At 43.2% G+C, this 14,745-nt stretch overlaps 2 protein-coding genes across 5 annotated transcripts in view; both read left to right on the top strand.

Moving 5' to 3' along the window:
- LOC106612220 (E3 ubiquitin-protein ligase SH3RF3) overlaps nucleotides 1-10,160 on the top strand; it is a 32,962-nt gene extending 22,802 nt beyond the window's left edge. For all 3 annotated transcript variants that reach the window (XM_045724200.2, XM_045724199.2, XM_082956089.1), the window contains 6 exons: nucleotides 1,037-1,161; nucleotides 4,866-5,036; nucleotides 5,286-5,572; nucleotides 6,025-6,515; nucleotides 6,756-7,066; nucleotides 9,178-10,160. In XM_045724200.2, coding sequence (XP_045580156.1) covers nucleotides 1,049-1,161; nucleotides 4,866-5,036; nucleotides 5,286-5,572; nucleotides 6,025-6,515; nucleotides 6,756-7,066; nucleotides 9,178-9,358 — 1,554 coding nt within the window. In that variant the 5' untranslated portion in view covers nucleotides 1,037-1,048 and the 3' untranslated portion in view covers nucleotides 9,359-10,160. The remainder of the gene's footprint in view (nucleotides 1-1,036; nucleotides 1,162-4,865; nucleotides 5,037-5,285; nucleotides 5,573-6,024; nucleotides 6,516-6,755; nucleotides 7,067-9,177) is intronic.
- A 233-nt stretch (nucleotides 10,161-10,393) lies between these two features.
- LOC106612218 (kinesin-like protein KIF3A) overlaps nucleotides 10,394-14,745 on the top strand; it is a 35,922-nt gene continuing 31,570 nt past the window's right edge. For both annotated transcript variants that reach the window (XM_045724197.2, XM_045724194.2), the window contains exons 1-5: nucleotides 10,394-10,572; nucleotides 11,240-11,522; nucleotides 11,903-12,047; nucleotides 12,339-12,423; nucleotides 14,425-14,530. In XM_045724197.2, the coding sequence (XP_045580153.2) occupies nucleotides 10,567-10,572; nucleotides 11,240-11,522; nucleotides 11,903-12,047; nucleotides 12,339-12,423; nucleotides 14,425-14,530 (625 nt within the window). In that variant the 5' untranslated portion in view covers nucleotides 10,394-10,566. The remainder of the gene's footprint in view (nucleotides 10,573-11,239; nucleotides 11,523-11,902; nucleotides 12,048-12,338; nucleotides 12,424-14,424; nucleotides 14,531-14,745) is intronic.

Raw genomic sequence — 14,745 nt, 5'->3', positions numbered from 1 at the left:
CGCTGCTTCTGCTGACTCCATAGTATTGTGGTGCGGGATTCTGTAAGGCTCGGGCGTCGTGAGTGAGGAATCAAAACGCAGGAAGCAGCGAGCACAGGGTAGTGGCTTTTTAATGGGTCAAGAGGTGAACACACACAAGCCACCCCAAACAGCGAATAGCGCGCACACAAAACAAAGTGCCCCAAACACAGGGGAAAACACATGCAGCGCAAAACTAACGCACAAGCGTAAACACAAGCACACAAACAGGAATGACAATCCCGCACAATGAGAAGGCGGACCAGCTAATACTTATAGCCCCGCTAATCACCCCCACTACGAACAGGTGCACACAATCACAAACAGGGGGAAAACAAAAAAGGGAATCAGTGGCAGCTAATAGGCCGGTGACGACGCCCCGCCTTATCTCAGGTCACTGGTCACCATAGCAGCACCCACCCGTAGCACGCGCTCCAGCAGGAATATTTCACTGGTCGTCCCCAAAGCCAACACCTCCTTTGGCCGCTTTCCTTCCAGTTCTCTGCTGCCAATGACTGGAACGAATTGCAAAAATCACTGAAGCTGGAGTCTTATTTCTCCCTCTCTAACTTTAAGCATCAGCTGTCATAGCAGCTTACCGATACTGTACCTGTACACAGCCAATTTGTAAATAGCCCACCCAACTACCTCATCCCCATATTGTTATTTATCCTCTTGCTCTTTTGCACCCCAGTACCCCAGTATCACCCCAGATGATGATATCTTGCATATCATCATCTGCACATCTATCATTCCAGTGTTAATGCTAAATTGTAATTATTTTGCCTCTATGGCCTATTTATTGCCTTACCTCCCTACTCTTCTACATTTGCACACACTGTACATAGATTTTTCTATTATTGACTGTTTTTCTCTATATATAGTGAGAGGAAGAACACTCTGGCAGTATACATATTTACATCCTGGTCTTCCTCCTCTGTTTCTATAGGATGAGAGGAAGAACACTCTATGGCAGTATACATATTTACATCCTGGTCTTCCTCCTCTGTTTCTATAGGGCGAGAGGAAGATGAGTAGTGGTGAAGCTCCTCCCACCATCACCATGGATCTGATCAACCCCCAGACCCCCTCCGCCTCAGCCGACACCAAACAGTCTTCCACTCAGCAGCTCTCCATCAGTGTGTGAGTAACACTGGAGAAACATTAGAGTAACGTAGTAGTAACGTAGTAGTAACTACTAGAGGTCGACCAATTATTGGAGGACCAAAAAACCCGATACCAATTAATCGGCCGATTTTTTAAATTTTATTTATTTGTAATAATGACAATTACAACAATACTGAATGAACACTTATTTTAACTTAATATAATACATCAATAAAATCAATTTAGCCTCAAATAAATAATGAAACATGTTCAATTTGGTTTAAATAATGCAAAAACAAAGTGTTGGAGAAGAAACTAAAAGTGCAATATGTGCCATGTAAGAAAGCTAACGTTTAAGTGCCTTGCTCAGAACATGGCAACATATGAAAGCTGGTGATTCCTTTTATCATGAGTCTTCAATATTCCCAGGTATGAAGTTTTAGGTTGTAGTTATTATCGGAATTATGGGACTATTTTTCTCTATACGATTTGTATTTCATATATACCTTTGACTATTGGATGTCCTTATAGGCACTTTAGTATTGCCAGTGTAACAGTATAGCTTCCGTCCCTCTCCTCGCTCCTACCTGGGCTCGAACCAGGAACACATCGACAACAGCCACCCTCGAAGCAGCGTTACCCATGCAGAGCAAGGGGAACAACTACTCCAAGTCTCAGAGCGAGAGATGTTTGAAACGCTATTAGTGCGCACCCGCTAACTAGCTAGCCATTTCACATCGGTTACACCAGCCTAATCTTGGGAGTTGACAGGCTTGAAGTTATAAACAGCGCAATGCATTGCGAAGAACTGCTGGCAAAACGCACAAAAGTGCTGTTTGAATGAATGCTTACGAGCCTGCTGGTGCCTACCATCGCTCAGTCAGACTGCTCTATCAAATCATAGACTTAATTGTAATATAATAAACACACAGAAATACGAGCCTTTGGTCATTAATATGGTCGAATCCGGAAACTATCATCTCGAAAACAAAAGTTTTTCTTTCAGTGAAATACGGAACCGGTCCGTATTTTTTTATTGATAGTTTTTTATAAGATAAGTTTAATGCTAGCTAGCAACTTACCTTGGCTTCTTGCTGCCCTCGTGTAACAGGTATTCAGCCTGCCATGCAGGCTCCTCGTGGAGTGCAATGTAAGGCAGGTGGTTAGAGCGTTGGACTAGTAACCAGAAGGTTGCAAAAACGAATCCCCGAATCCCCCCTGAACAAGGCAGTTAACCCCCGTTCCTAGGCCATCATTGAAAATAAGAATGTGTTCTTAATCTGACTTGCCTAGTTAAATAAAGGTGTAAAAAAAATAAAAAAATAAAGAAATCGGGAAAACGGTGGCCAAAAATACCGATTACCGATTGTTATGAAAACTTGAAATCTGCCCTAATTAATCGGCCGTTCCGATTAATTGGTCAACCTCTAGTAACTACCGAGTAATACAGTAGTAAAATGGTAGTAACAACCTCCGCTGATACCAAGCAGTTCGCCACCTAGCAACTCCATCAGCTTTTGAACACTGGACTAACACTGGACTAACACTGGACTATCACTGGACTAACACTGGACTATCACTGGACTAAACCTGGACTATCACTGGACTAGCACTGGACTAGTAACAGCTGTAGCCTTTCAGCAACACTGCAGGAAAACGGTAGTAATAACCAAAGTAGTAACACCAGAATGGAGTAGCGTGACAATGGTTCAACACTATAAATTATACATGACCTGGAAAGGTCATTTAAACATGAGATATGGAATTTGTCATCTATACAGTGACTTCCTTACAGTGTGTCTGTATCTACAGTGTGACTTCCTTACAGTGTGTCTGTATCTACAGTGACTTCATTACAGTGTGTCTGTATCTACAGTGACTTCCTCACAGTGTGTCTGTATCTACAGTGACTTCATTACAGTGTGTCTGTTTCTACAGTGTGACTTCCTTACAGTGTGTCTGTATCTACAGTGACTTCATTACAGTGTGTCTGTATCTACAGTGACTTCATTACAGTGTGTCCGTATCTACAGTCACTTCATTACAGTGTGTCTGTATCTACAGTGACTTCATTACAGTGTGTCGGTATCTACAGTGACTTCCTTACAGTGTGTCTGTATCTACAGTGACTTCATTACAGTGTGTCTGTATCTACAGTGTGACTTCATTACAGTGTGTCTGTATCTACAGTTACTTCCTTACAGTGTCTCTGTATCTACAGTGACTTCATTACAGTGTGTCTGTATCTACAGTGTGACTTCCTTACAGTGTGTCTGTATCTACAGTGACTTCATTACAGTGTGTCTGTATCTACAGTGTGACTTCATTACAGTGTGTCTCTATCTACAGTTACTTCCTTACAGTGTCTCTGTATCTACAGTGACTTCATTACAGTGTGTCTGTATCTACAGTGTGACTTCCTTACAGTGTGTCTGTATCTACAGTGACTTCATTACAGTGTGTCTGTATCTACAGTGACTTAATTACAGTGTGTCTGTATCTACAGTGTGACTTCCTTACAGTGTGTCTGTATCTACAGTGACTTCCTTACAGTGTGTCTGTATCTACAGTGACTTCATTACAGTGTGTCTGTATCTACAGTGTGACTTCCTTACAGTGTGTCTGTATCTACAGTGACTTCATTACAGTGTGTCCGTATCTACAGTGACTTCATTACAGTGTGTCTGTATCTACAGTGACTTCATTACAGTGTGTCTGTATCTACAGTGACTTCATTACAGTGTGTCTGTATCTACAGTGCATTCAGAAAGTATTCAGACCCCTTGACTTTTTCCACATTTTGTTCCGTTACAGCCTTATTATAAAATTGATTCCATATTTTTTTTTGCTTATCAATCTACACACAATACCCCATAATGACAAAGCAAAAATAGTTGTTTATACATTTTTACTACAAGCTTGGCACACCTGTATTTGGAGAGTTTATCTCATTCTTCTCTGCAGATCCTCTCAAGCTCTGTCAGTTTGGATGGGGAGCGTCGCTGTACAGCTATTTGCAGGTCTTTCCAGAGATGTTAGATTGGGTTCAAGTCCGGGCTCTAGCTGGGCCACTCAAGGACATGTCCCAAAGCCACTCCTGCGTTGTCTTGGCTGTGTGTTTAGGGTTGTTGTCCTGTTGGAAGGGGAACCTTTGTGAGCGCTCTGGAGCAGGTTTTCATCAAGGATCTCTCTGTACTTTGCTCTGTTCATCTTTCCCTCAATCCTGACTAATCTCACAGTCCCTGCTGCTGAAAAACATCCTGTCTCTGAGCTCTACGGACAATTCCTTTGACCTCGTGGCTTGGTTTTTGCACTAACATGCACTGTCAACTGTGGGACCTTATATAGACAGGTGTGTGCCTTTCCAAATCATGTCCAATCGATTGAATTCACCACAAGTGGACTCCAATCAAGTTATAGAAACATCTCAAGGATGATAAATTTAAACATGATGCACCTGAGCTCAATTTAGAGTCTCATAGCAAAGGGTCTGAATACTTATGTAAATAAGGTATTTCTGTTTTTCATTTTTAATAAATGTGCACAAAATTCAAAAAAACAGTTTTTGCTTTGTCATTATGGGGTATTGTGTTTAGATTGATGAGGGGAGAAAATGATTTAATCCATTTTAGAATAAGGTTGTAACGTAACAACATTTTGAAAAAGTGAAGGGGTCTGAATACTTTCCGAATGAACTGTATGTGAGATTGTTGTAATCTAACATGTAATCCGTTCTTCAGGTGTGCTGCTCTGTACTCCTACAAGCCCCGTCGTTCTGAGGAACTGGAGCTGAGGAAGGGGGAGATGGTGGGGGTGTATGGGAAGTTTAAGGAGGGCTGGCTCCGAGGCCTCTCTCTACGGACAGGCAAAGTGGGCATTCTGCCCGGCAACTATGTCACACCTGTCCTCAGGTAAGCGGGAGAGCTATTTCTGACGGTTTTATTACGCAGACCATGAGAAATGAGTGGCAATTGTTATTTGGATTGTAATGCTGTGGTTAAAGTTATCAGAGGGATCAGCCTTTCTGTTAGCTGATGTGGGGGTCATCAGTGACACTACTTTCCTACAGTGGTTCCATCTATTTTGACTTTCATTTGTGTCATGGACACCTAATTTATTGATTTTGACACCAATATCTATTTATTCCCTGCCTGCCGCAGAACCTCTGCCAGGCTCTTGGATTCCAAGGCAGTGACGGCAGGCCCTGGTACAGTCTCTGGAAGAAGAACCTCCTCGTCCTCCAAAACGCCAGCGGTGGTTCTAGCTCTCCACAGGGTCAACTCAGATGGCACTAGTTACTCTACTCGACAACGGGTTCCGCAGCAGTCCATATCCTTGGCCACGCAGCCTATGATATCATCAGGCGGCGCCATGAGACAATCCCTGCATGGGGTGGGCTCGGAGGGATGGGACACAGTGAGGAGGGTCTTCCATCGTTCACACAGAGGTAACGATGGATGGTTTTCAGCTGTTGGATGGTTCCACAGTTCCATAGTGCTTTATTCTCAGTCTCAACTATGTTGGTTGGTTAAAATCCTAACATTATGCAGTATTGACCAATCAGCAATATTAAGCCAGGAAAGAAGGCTTCTCTATTCAGTATTGACCAGTCAGAGATAGTAAACCTGTAAAGAAGGCTTCTCTATTCATTATTGACCAGTCAGAGATAGTAAACCTGTAAAGAAGGCTTCTCTATTCAGTATTGACCAGTCAGAGATAGTAAACCTGTAAAGGAGGCTTCTCTATTCAGTATTGACTAGTCAGAGATAGTAAACCTGTCTATTCTAGTTGATATGTCAGATGGTACAATGTGGAACCCAGAACAGTGCAGTGGAAATTACATTGCGTTGATAAGGATCCATTTTGAGTGACTTCAAAGTATGTTTCATGTACTCTCAGGCTCATCTCAGCGGGGAAAACACTACCCCCACACCACCATCTCATCCAGCTCAGCCCTTCAATCCCAGACCCACAGTCAGAGCTCGTCCCAGAGCTCGTCCCAGTGCAGTAACCACTACCCCCACACTACCACCGCTACCTCAGGCCTTCAGCCCCATTCTCAGTCCCAATCTCACAGCCAGAACTTTAGCCACATCCAGGGCCCTGGCTTCTCCCCTGCTCTGCTCAGGAAGAAACAACACATGAGCATCCTGCCCAATCACAACAGATCTCTGGCCTGGATGTCTGAAGGGCCAGCGCCCTCTAGTGGTAGTTCTATGAAGGACAGGGACACTGCTGCAAGAGAGGCGTTTGATAGGCAGGTGTTGGAGACGAGGCAGGTGTTGGAGACGAGGCAGGTGTTGGAGACGAGGCAAGCAGCATCGAATGGTCAGCACTCCATACATTCTATCCTAGTGAGACCAGACGCCCTCAAGAACAACACAGAGAAGGTAACACGCACACCTGCCTTCTAGATCTTATTAAGTAGCTTAGAGGGATAGTTGACTGGTTTCATGTCTATTTTGACTTCTATTTCATTTTTATTTATTTTGAAATTCTCTCTTACCATGAACTCATTCACGTAGCACATTCTGACTGCCACTGTCTGCTATATCCAGCATCAATAATCTTTATTCCTATTCCACTGCTGTATCATAATGTCAACATTGTGTATGTGTTTTCTCCCTCAGCCCACCAAGTCAGTGCGGTTCCTGATCCAGCCTGATTCCCCTCTACCACGGCCCAGGATCACCTCCCTACCCTCGGGTAGCCAGCCCCCCGCCAGTACCCGGCCTGGTCCACCTCCCCTGGAGGTCTGGGCTCCATCACTCACACTGGGGCGAGACGGGCCTGGGATCATACTGAAAGAAGGCAAGGCTCCTGTTCTTAGGAAAGGTCTGGAGACAAACCCCTCTGATGTTCTGACTTCCAATCAGAAACCTACGTCTTCATTATCATCATCAGCACCATCTGCGTCAATACAGTCCAGCAGCCCTAGCAGGTAGGAGAGGAACCAGCACCTCCTTTTTCACAAACTGGCCTGCTTAGTGTCTGGCTTCAGGAAGTAGGATTTCTGTATTTTGTATGTGATGGTGGTCCTCTGTGGCTCACTTGCTTCACAAGGGTTGTGAGTTCGATTCCCACTGGGGCCCCCCCATATGTAAAATATACGCTTGACTATAAGTGTCTTTGAATAAAAGCGTTTGCTAAATGGCATATAAACTCAGAAAAAAAAGAAACGTTCTCTCACTGTCAACTGCAGCCCCCAAAAAAGAAACGTCCTCTCACTGCAGTTGACAGTGGGAGGACGTTTCTTTTTTGGGGGGCTGCAGTTCACCTAGTGGTTAGAGTGTTGGACTTGTAACCGAAAGGTCGCAAGATCAAATCCCCGAGCTGACAAGGTTAAAAAAAAAGAAAATCTGTTGTTCTGCCCCTGAACAAGGCAGTTAACCCACTGTTCCCAGGCCGTCATTGAAAATAAGAATATGTTATTAACTGACTTTCCTAGTTAAATAAAGGTAAAAAAACGGTTTATTTTCAGCTAACATGTGTAAATATTTGTATGAACAAAACAAGATTCAACAACTGAGACATAAACTGAACAAGTTCCAGACATGTGACTAACAGAAATGGAATAATGTGTCCCTGAACAAAGGGGAGGTCAACATCAAAAGTAACAGTCAGTATCTGGTGTGGCCACCAGCCTGCATTAAGTACTGCAGAGAGGGGTCAACATCAAAAGTAACAGTCAGTATCTGGTGTGGCTACCAGCTGCATTAAGTACTGCAGTCCTCTTCATGGACTGCACCAGATTTGCCAGTTCTTGCTGTGAGATGTTACCCCACTCTTCCACAAAGGCACCTGCAAGTTCCCGGACATTTCTGGGGGGAATGGCCCTAGCCCTCACCCTCCGATCCAACAGGTCCCAGACGTGCTCAATGGGATTGAGATCCGGGCTCTTAGCTGGCCATGGCAGAACACTGACATTCCTGTCTTGCTCGAAATCACGCAAAGAATGAGCAGTATGGCTGGTGGCATTGTCATGCTGGAGGGTCGTGTCAGGATGAGCCTGCAGGAAGGGTACCACATGAGGGAGGAGGATGTCTTCCCTGTAACGCACAGTGTTGAGATTGCCTGCAATGACAACAAGCTCAGTCCGATGATGCTGTGACACACCGACCCAGACCATGACGGACCCTCCACCTCCAAATTGATCCCGCTCCAGAGTACAGGCCTCGGTGTAACACTCATTCCTTTGACAATAAACGCAAATCCGACCATCAGCCCTGGTGAGACAAAATCGCGACTCGTCAGTGAAGAGCACTTTTTGCCAGTCCTGTCTGGTCCAGCGACGGTGGGTTTGTGACCATAGGCAACGTTGTTGCCAGTGGTGTCTGGTGAGGACCTGCCTTACAACATGCCTACAAGCCCTCAGTCCAGCCTCTCTCAGCATATTGCGGACAGTCTGAGCACTGATGGAGGGATTGTGCGTTCCTGGTGTAGCTCAGGCAGTTGTTGTTACCATCCTGTACCTGTCCTGCAGGTGTGATGTTCGGATGTACCGGTCCTGTGTAGGTGTTGTTACACATGGTCTGCCACTGCGAGGATGATCAGCTGTCTGTCCTGTCTCCCAGTAGCGCTGTCTTAAGCGTCTCACAGTACGGACATTGCAATGTATTGCCCTGGCCACATCTGCAGTCCTCATGCCTCCCTGCAGCATGCCTAAGGCATGTTCACACAGATGAGCAGGGACCCTGGGCATCTTTCTTTTGGTTTTTTTAAGAGTCAGAAGAAAGGCCTCTTTAGTGTCCTAAGTTTTCATAACTGTGACCTTAATTCCCTACCGTCTGTAAGCTGTTAGTGTCTTAACGACCATTCCACAGGTGCATGTTCATTAATTGTTTATGGTTCATTGAACAAGCATGGGAAACAGTGTTTAAACCCTTTACAATGAAGATCTGTGAAGTTATTTGGATTTTTACAAATTATCTTTGAAAGACAGGGTCCTGAAAAAGGGACGTTTTTTGTTGTTGCTGAGTTTATTATGTTATTTGTTAGATAGACAATCTCTTTCTCTATTACACTCATTCCCCTTTCTCTATCCCCCCTCAGACACAGAGTAGGGACGTCCTACCAGGCCCAGACAGAGTCAGAAATGAGTCTGATGCAGGGTGAGCCTGTCCTGCTTCATAGGCATCGGCCTGACGGACGAGTTCTGCTCACCCAGGAGAGCAGTGGCCACACGGGCCTCTTCCATAGCAGTGTTCTACAGTTCCTAGACCGGTTCAGTTGACGGCCTGTAGTGTTTAGTTTTTATATGTGTGTTTTTCACATAGAAATAGAATGACTAGAATGGGGGAAGCTCCTTAGACCGTGACAATTTGATATGCAACCCCATCACATAACGTTGACTTGAAAAGGAATGTCCATTCTAGAAATTCTATTTCTATGGATCTCCACGCTTTGACACTGCCAAACGAGATGCCAAATCTGTGGAAGAGTGTGCATGTGTATTTTATGTGTGTTGAAAATAATGTATTATATTACTGCCATATAGTGACCAAATACAAGGGGGAAAAAACGTTTTCCCCTTGAGATTCCTTGGGCCTGTTTTAAACTGTAGACATAACTATAAGGTTCTGAGATATATTTGTGTATTTTTTGATGTGCAGAAGCATGAGTTGCACATAGACCTACTGTATACAGTTATTTTTACCAATCCGTTGCACAAACCCAACTCAGACCAATGTTTTGCATAAAGAATGAGTGTTTTCTTTATTCAAGAGCTAAAGGACACACTGTTCAGTGCCTTTGCAAAGCCCACAGAGTCTAGATTTGAAAAACAATAACAGTGTTTTTACCAGAGGCTAAATGTATACAAAGTGATGATCATATAGTGGTAATAAACAATGCTTTTGTCAACTATAGCATGCATTTGTTACATTCTCAACGTGATTTTGCTGAATAACTGCACACTCCATGGTATGTGTTCTGTCCTGTACATTGAATACTTTTCTGATAACAGAGACACATGTGTCCTAAGGGATTCTCCTTCTCTGCTCTTTGAGTGCTGAAAATAAATAATGTATGACACATTATAGCAAAAAGACTCGTTTTATTGGCTGTTGCATGGATCATGTTCCCCTGTTCTGTTTTTCATCTCACTGTTTGTCTTAACGTTTTTCAACTAACATTTTAGGTGAATACAAAAATGTGACGTTGTTCACTACAACAGACATAGTGAGCTAGGCCTTTGACCTCTACCTATAGCTATGCCATCTCTACTGTACTTTACTTTACCAAGCTAGTCCCCCAATCCTGTTACTGCGCAGCCGCAGCTTCAATTCGTCCAGACGTGACAACAAACGTTATCAGCATTGGAGGAAATGGGCACAGCATTGGCATCTCAATCATTTTCATAAGATAAACACTTCCATCAAACCATCAAAACGCGTTTGCTATTGTCTCATATTATTTAATCATCAAAACTGAGGTCTTAAAATGCCGGTAAGTGGGCTCTTTCTATTTCGCTTTATTTTTGTGTGTTTTTCAGAGGGGTCCTCCCTTCTTTTTTGATGTGATGCTAACTATTTTACCTTGCAATAGTTAGCTTCGTCTTGGGTTTTGGATGAGTTAGCATTAGCTATTTTCAACCTGTTTTAGACAGTGTCATTATATTTGATAGAGATGTAGCCACGTTAAAACTAGGATGCAGCAAGGGGCATCTAGCCAAGTTGTTGTGTTAACTACGTTTTATTCGTTGTGCATAGCGATGCAGCAGCTGGTTAGTTAACATGCTAACATTAGCTTGCTTGCATGCAATACATTGCAGTATAGCGAGCCAGCTAACTAGCTAGCTACGTGCCAGCACGTATTGATTGGCCATCCATTGGACTAGCAACTAGATCTTTCAGCTATCTTGACAGTTAAATTAGCTTCCTAACTAGATATCTTTGCTAACGTTAGCTGTATTGTAATGTTAGCTTGCTAACTGAATTCATTGAGACAAGTTAGCCAGACAGTTTGATCTCTCCCTTTGCTGTGGTGAGATGAATAACGTTAGCTATGAGCAGTGTTTTCATATTGCATTACATGACATCATGCTGAGCCATCGGCTCTGAAATCACGTAGCTACTAGGTGGCTGGCATCATGCATAGTTATTCCCCTTTGCAGAGCAACAAGATGGACAAATCTGACAAGCCGGAGGTCATGGACAACGTGAAAGTGGTTGTGCGATGTCGACCGCTGAACCAGAAGGAGAGGAGTATGGGCCACAAGCAGGCCGTCAGTGTGGATGAGAACCGAGGGACCATCACCGTCAACAAATTAGAGACCACCCACGAACCCCCCAAAACCTTCACATTTGACACCGTGTTCGGACCAGACAGCAAACAGCTGGACGTTTACAATCTGACAGCCCGCCCCATCATAGACTCAGTATTAGAGGGTTACAATGGTAAATGGAGAGAGGATTTGGAATGATCTGAATGATGGAAATGCTTTGTTCATTTGCTGTTGTTGATACACCATGTAAAACAACACAATTGCACGTGTTGACTGACTGACAATGACAGGCCTATTATCAGATGGCTTTTGTGAATTCCTTTTCAGCATAGGAAGTTTATAAGTGACAGCCTCCATTCAGTTAAAGTGATGTGTGTATTCAGATTAGGAGTGTTGCTGTTTCATCCACCACGAAGGGGCGGTATCCCAGACACAGATTTAGCCAAGTAGATATTCTCCATTGAGAATGCTTTTTAGTCCAGGACTAGGCTCAATCTCTGCCTGGGAAACCGCCTCCTTAATGTTTTAATACTGAGCCTGTGTTTTCTCCAGGGACCATCTTTGCGTACGGACAGACAGGGACAGGAAAGACGTTCACCATGGAGGGAGTGAGGGCAGTGCCAGAGCTCCGAGGAATAATCCCCAACTCCTTTGCTCATGTGTTCGGCCACATCGCCAAAGCAGAGGGCGACACCCGGTAAGGACATTTAACACAAACAGGCAAAACAATAAATCAATACTAGTTTATGGCCAGGCAATTGTTTGATACAACATGATAAGACTGACTTGACTTATTCCTTTCAGCTCCTAGGAGAGCAAAAGGCCTCAATCATGAAACACTGGTTAAGACACTGGTTGGAGTCAATGTAAACAGAACATTCTTAGGCATACAAGAAAAAAAGACAGGCAATGTTTTTGACATGCTTGTTGCTCACTGTCTCTCAGTTGAAGGTTGATCTGAAATAAGTATCTTTCCTGTCAACCGCAGGTTCTTAGTTCGCGTCTCTTATCTGGAGATTTACAATGAAGAAGTGAGGGACCTGCTCGGGAAGGACCAGATGCAGAGGCTGGAGGTAAGAGGATATGATCTGCTTCTCAGAATAAACATCCCATTCATTTAGCAAGAAGTAGCTGTACGACGCAGCTGTAGAAATGAAGAACATTACCCATAATTATGACCGTTCATTACATTAACCAAGAATATAAGGCACAAAACACTGGCGCTAGCTTCATAGGTAGTAGCTTATTGGTTAGATTTGAAGACCACAGTGACCAAATGATAAAGTGGAGTATGATAACGTTGTTGGTTCCGTGAAGGACAGAACAGGACATTACACAATACTAGGGGCCCAGAAAGGGAACTAAAGATGATTTCCTTATCATAACTAATCTCCATTGGTTTGTCAATAATACATCAATGTTGTTGGTTCCCATGACTGTGGGATGTTCTCTGTTAAGGGAACTATATACGATTAAACCTCTCATAATTCACTTCTTAGTTTCTAATACAGATGAGCATGATAACGTTGTTGGTTCCCAGGAGGGAACTTAAGATATTAACCTCTCTAGGGTCGGCAGGACGAAATCGTCCCACCTACTCAACAGCCAGTTAAATCCCGTGGCGCGTTATTCAAATACCTTAGAAATGCTATTACTTCAATTTCTCAAACATATGACTATTTTACACTATTTTACAGACAAGACTCTCGTTAATCTAACCACACTGTCCGATTTCAAAAAGGCTTTACAACGAAAGCAAAACATTAGATTATGTCAGTAGAGTACCCAGCCAGAAATAATCAGACACCCATTTTTCAAGCTAGCATATAATGTCACATAAACCCAAACCACAGCTAAATGCAGCACTAACCTTTGATGCTTCATCAGATGACAACTCCTAGGACATTATGTTATACAATACATGCATGTTTTGTTCAATCAAGTTCATATTTATATCAAAAACCAGCTATTTACATTCGCATGTGACGTTCAGAACTAGCAAACTTCCGGTGAATTTACTAAATTACTCACGATAAACGTTCACAAAAAGCATAACAATTATTTTAAGAATTATAGATACAGAACTCCTCTATGCACTCGCTATGTCCGATTTTAAAATAGCTTTTCGGTGAAAGCACATTTTGCAATATTCTGAGTAGATAGCCCGGCATCACAGGGCTAGCTATTTAGACACCCAGCAAGTTTAGCACTCACCAAACTCCGATTTACTATTAGAAAAGTTTGATTACCTTTGCTGTCTTCGTCAGAATGCACTCCCAGGACGTCTACTTCAATAACAAATGTTGGTTTGGTTCAAAATAATCCATAGTTATGTTCAAATATCCTCTGTTTTGTTCGTGCGTTCAAGACACTATCCGAATGGTAAATAAGGGTGACGAGCACGACGCATTTCGTGACAAAAAATGTCTAAATATTCCATTACCGTACTTCGAAGCATGTCAACCGCTGTTTAAAATCAATTTTTATGCCATTTTTCTCGTAAAAAAGCGATAATATTCCGACCGGGAATCTGTGTTTACGTTCAAAGACGAAAGAAAATAAAAGCATGGGATCCCCTCGTGCACGCGCCTCCGCCCATTGTCCTCTGATAGAGCACTTGCCAAAAGCGCTAATGTGTTTCAGCCTGGGGCTGGAATTACATCATTCAGCTTTTTCCCGGGCTCTGAGAGCCTATGGGAGCCGTAGGAAGTGTCACGTTACAGCAAAGATCCTCAGTCTTCAATAAACAGAGACAAGAAGCTCAAGGAATGGTCAGAGAGGGCACTTCCTGTAAGGAATCTTCGCAGGTTTTTGCCTGCCATATGAGTTCTGTTATACTCACAGACACCATTCAAACAGTTTTAGAAACTTTAGGGTGTTTTCTATCCAAAGCCAATAATTATATGCATATTCTAGTTTCTGGGCAGTAGTAATAACCAGATTAAATCCGGTACGTTTTTTATCCGGCCGTGTAAATACTGCCCCCTACCCCCAACAGGTTAAGGTAAATAGGAATTCGATAGTATTGCCTGCTCCTAACTCATGTCATTGGCTTGTGTTGGTGTGACCGCCAGGTGAAGGAGAGGCCAGATGTGGGCGTTTACATCAAGGACCTGTCTGGTTATGTGGTGAACAACGCTGATGACATGGACAGGATTATGACAATGGGGCACAAGAATCGTAAAGTTTCACATTAAACATTTTAGAAGTGTTCTAAGCATTCAAATTCATGAGCATGTATACCATTTGCCAGGCCCCCCTCACAAAAGAGGTTTATAACCTCAAGGGTCTTTTCCTGCTTGAATAAAGGTTACACCACACTCATGGAAGTTACCATGAAGTGTAACCAAGAAAATTCAATCTGATGAATTTTATGTTTCTGAAAGTGTTCTTTA

The sequence above is a fragment of the Salmo salar genome, chromosome 09 (assembly GCF_965601325.2).
Source record: "Salmo salar chromosome 09, fSalSal1, whole genome shotgun sequence".
Taxonomy (NCBI): domain Eukaryota; kingdom Metazoa; phylum Chordata; class Actinopteri; order Salmoniformes; family Salmonidae; genus Salmo; species Salmo salar.
The sequence above is the reverse complement of the archived record's forward strand: the minus strand, read 5'-3'. Positions and strand labels throughout refer to the sequence as shown.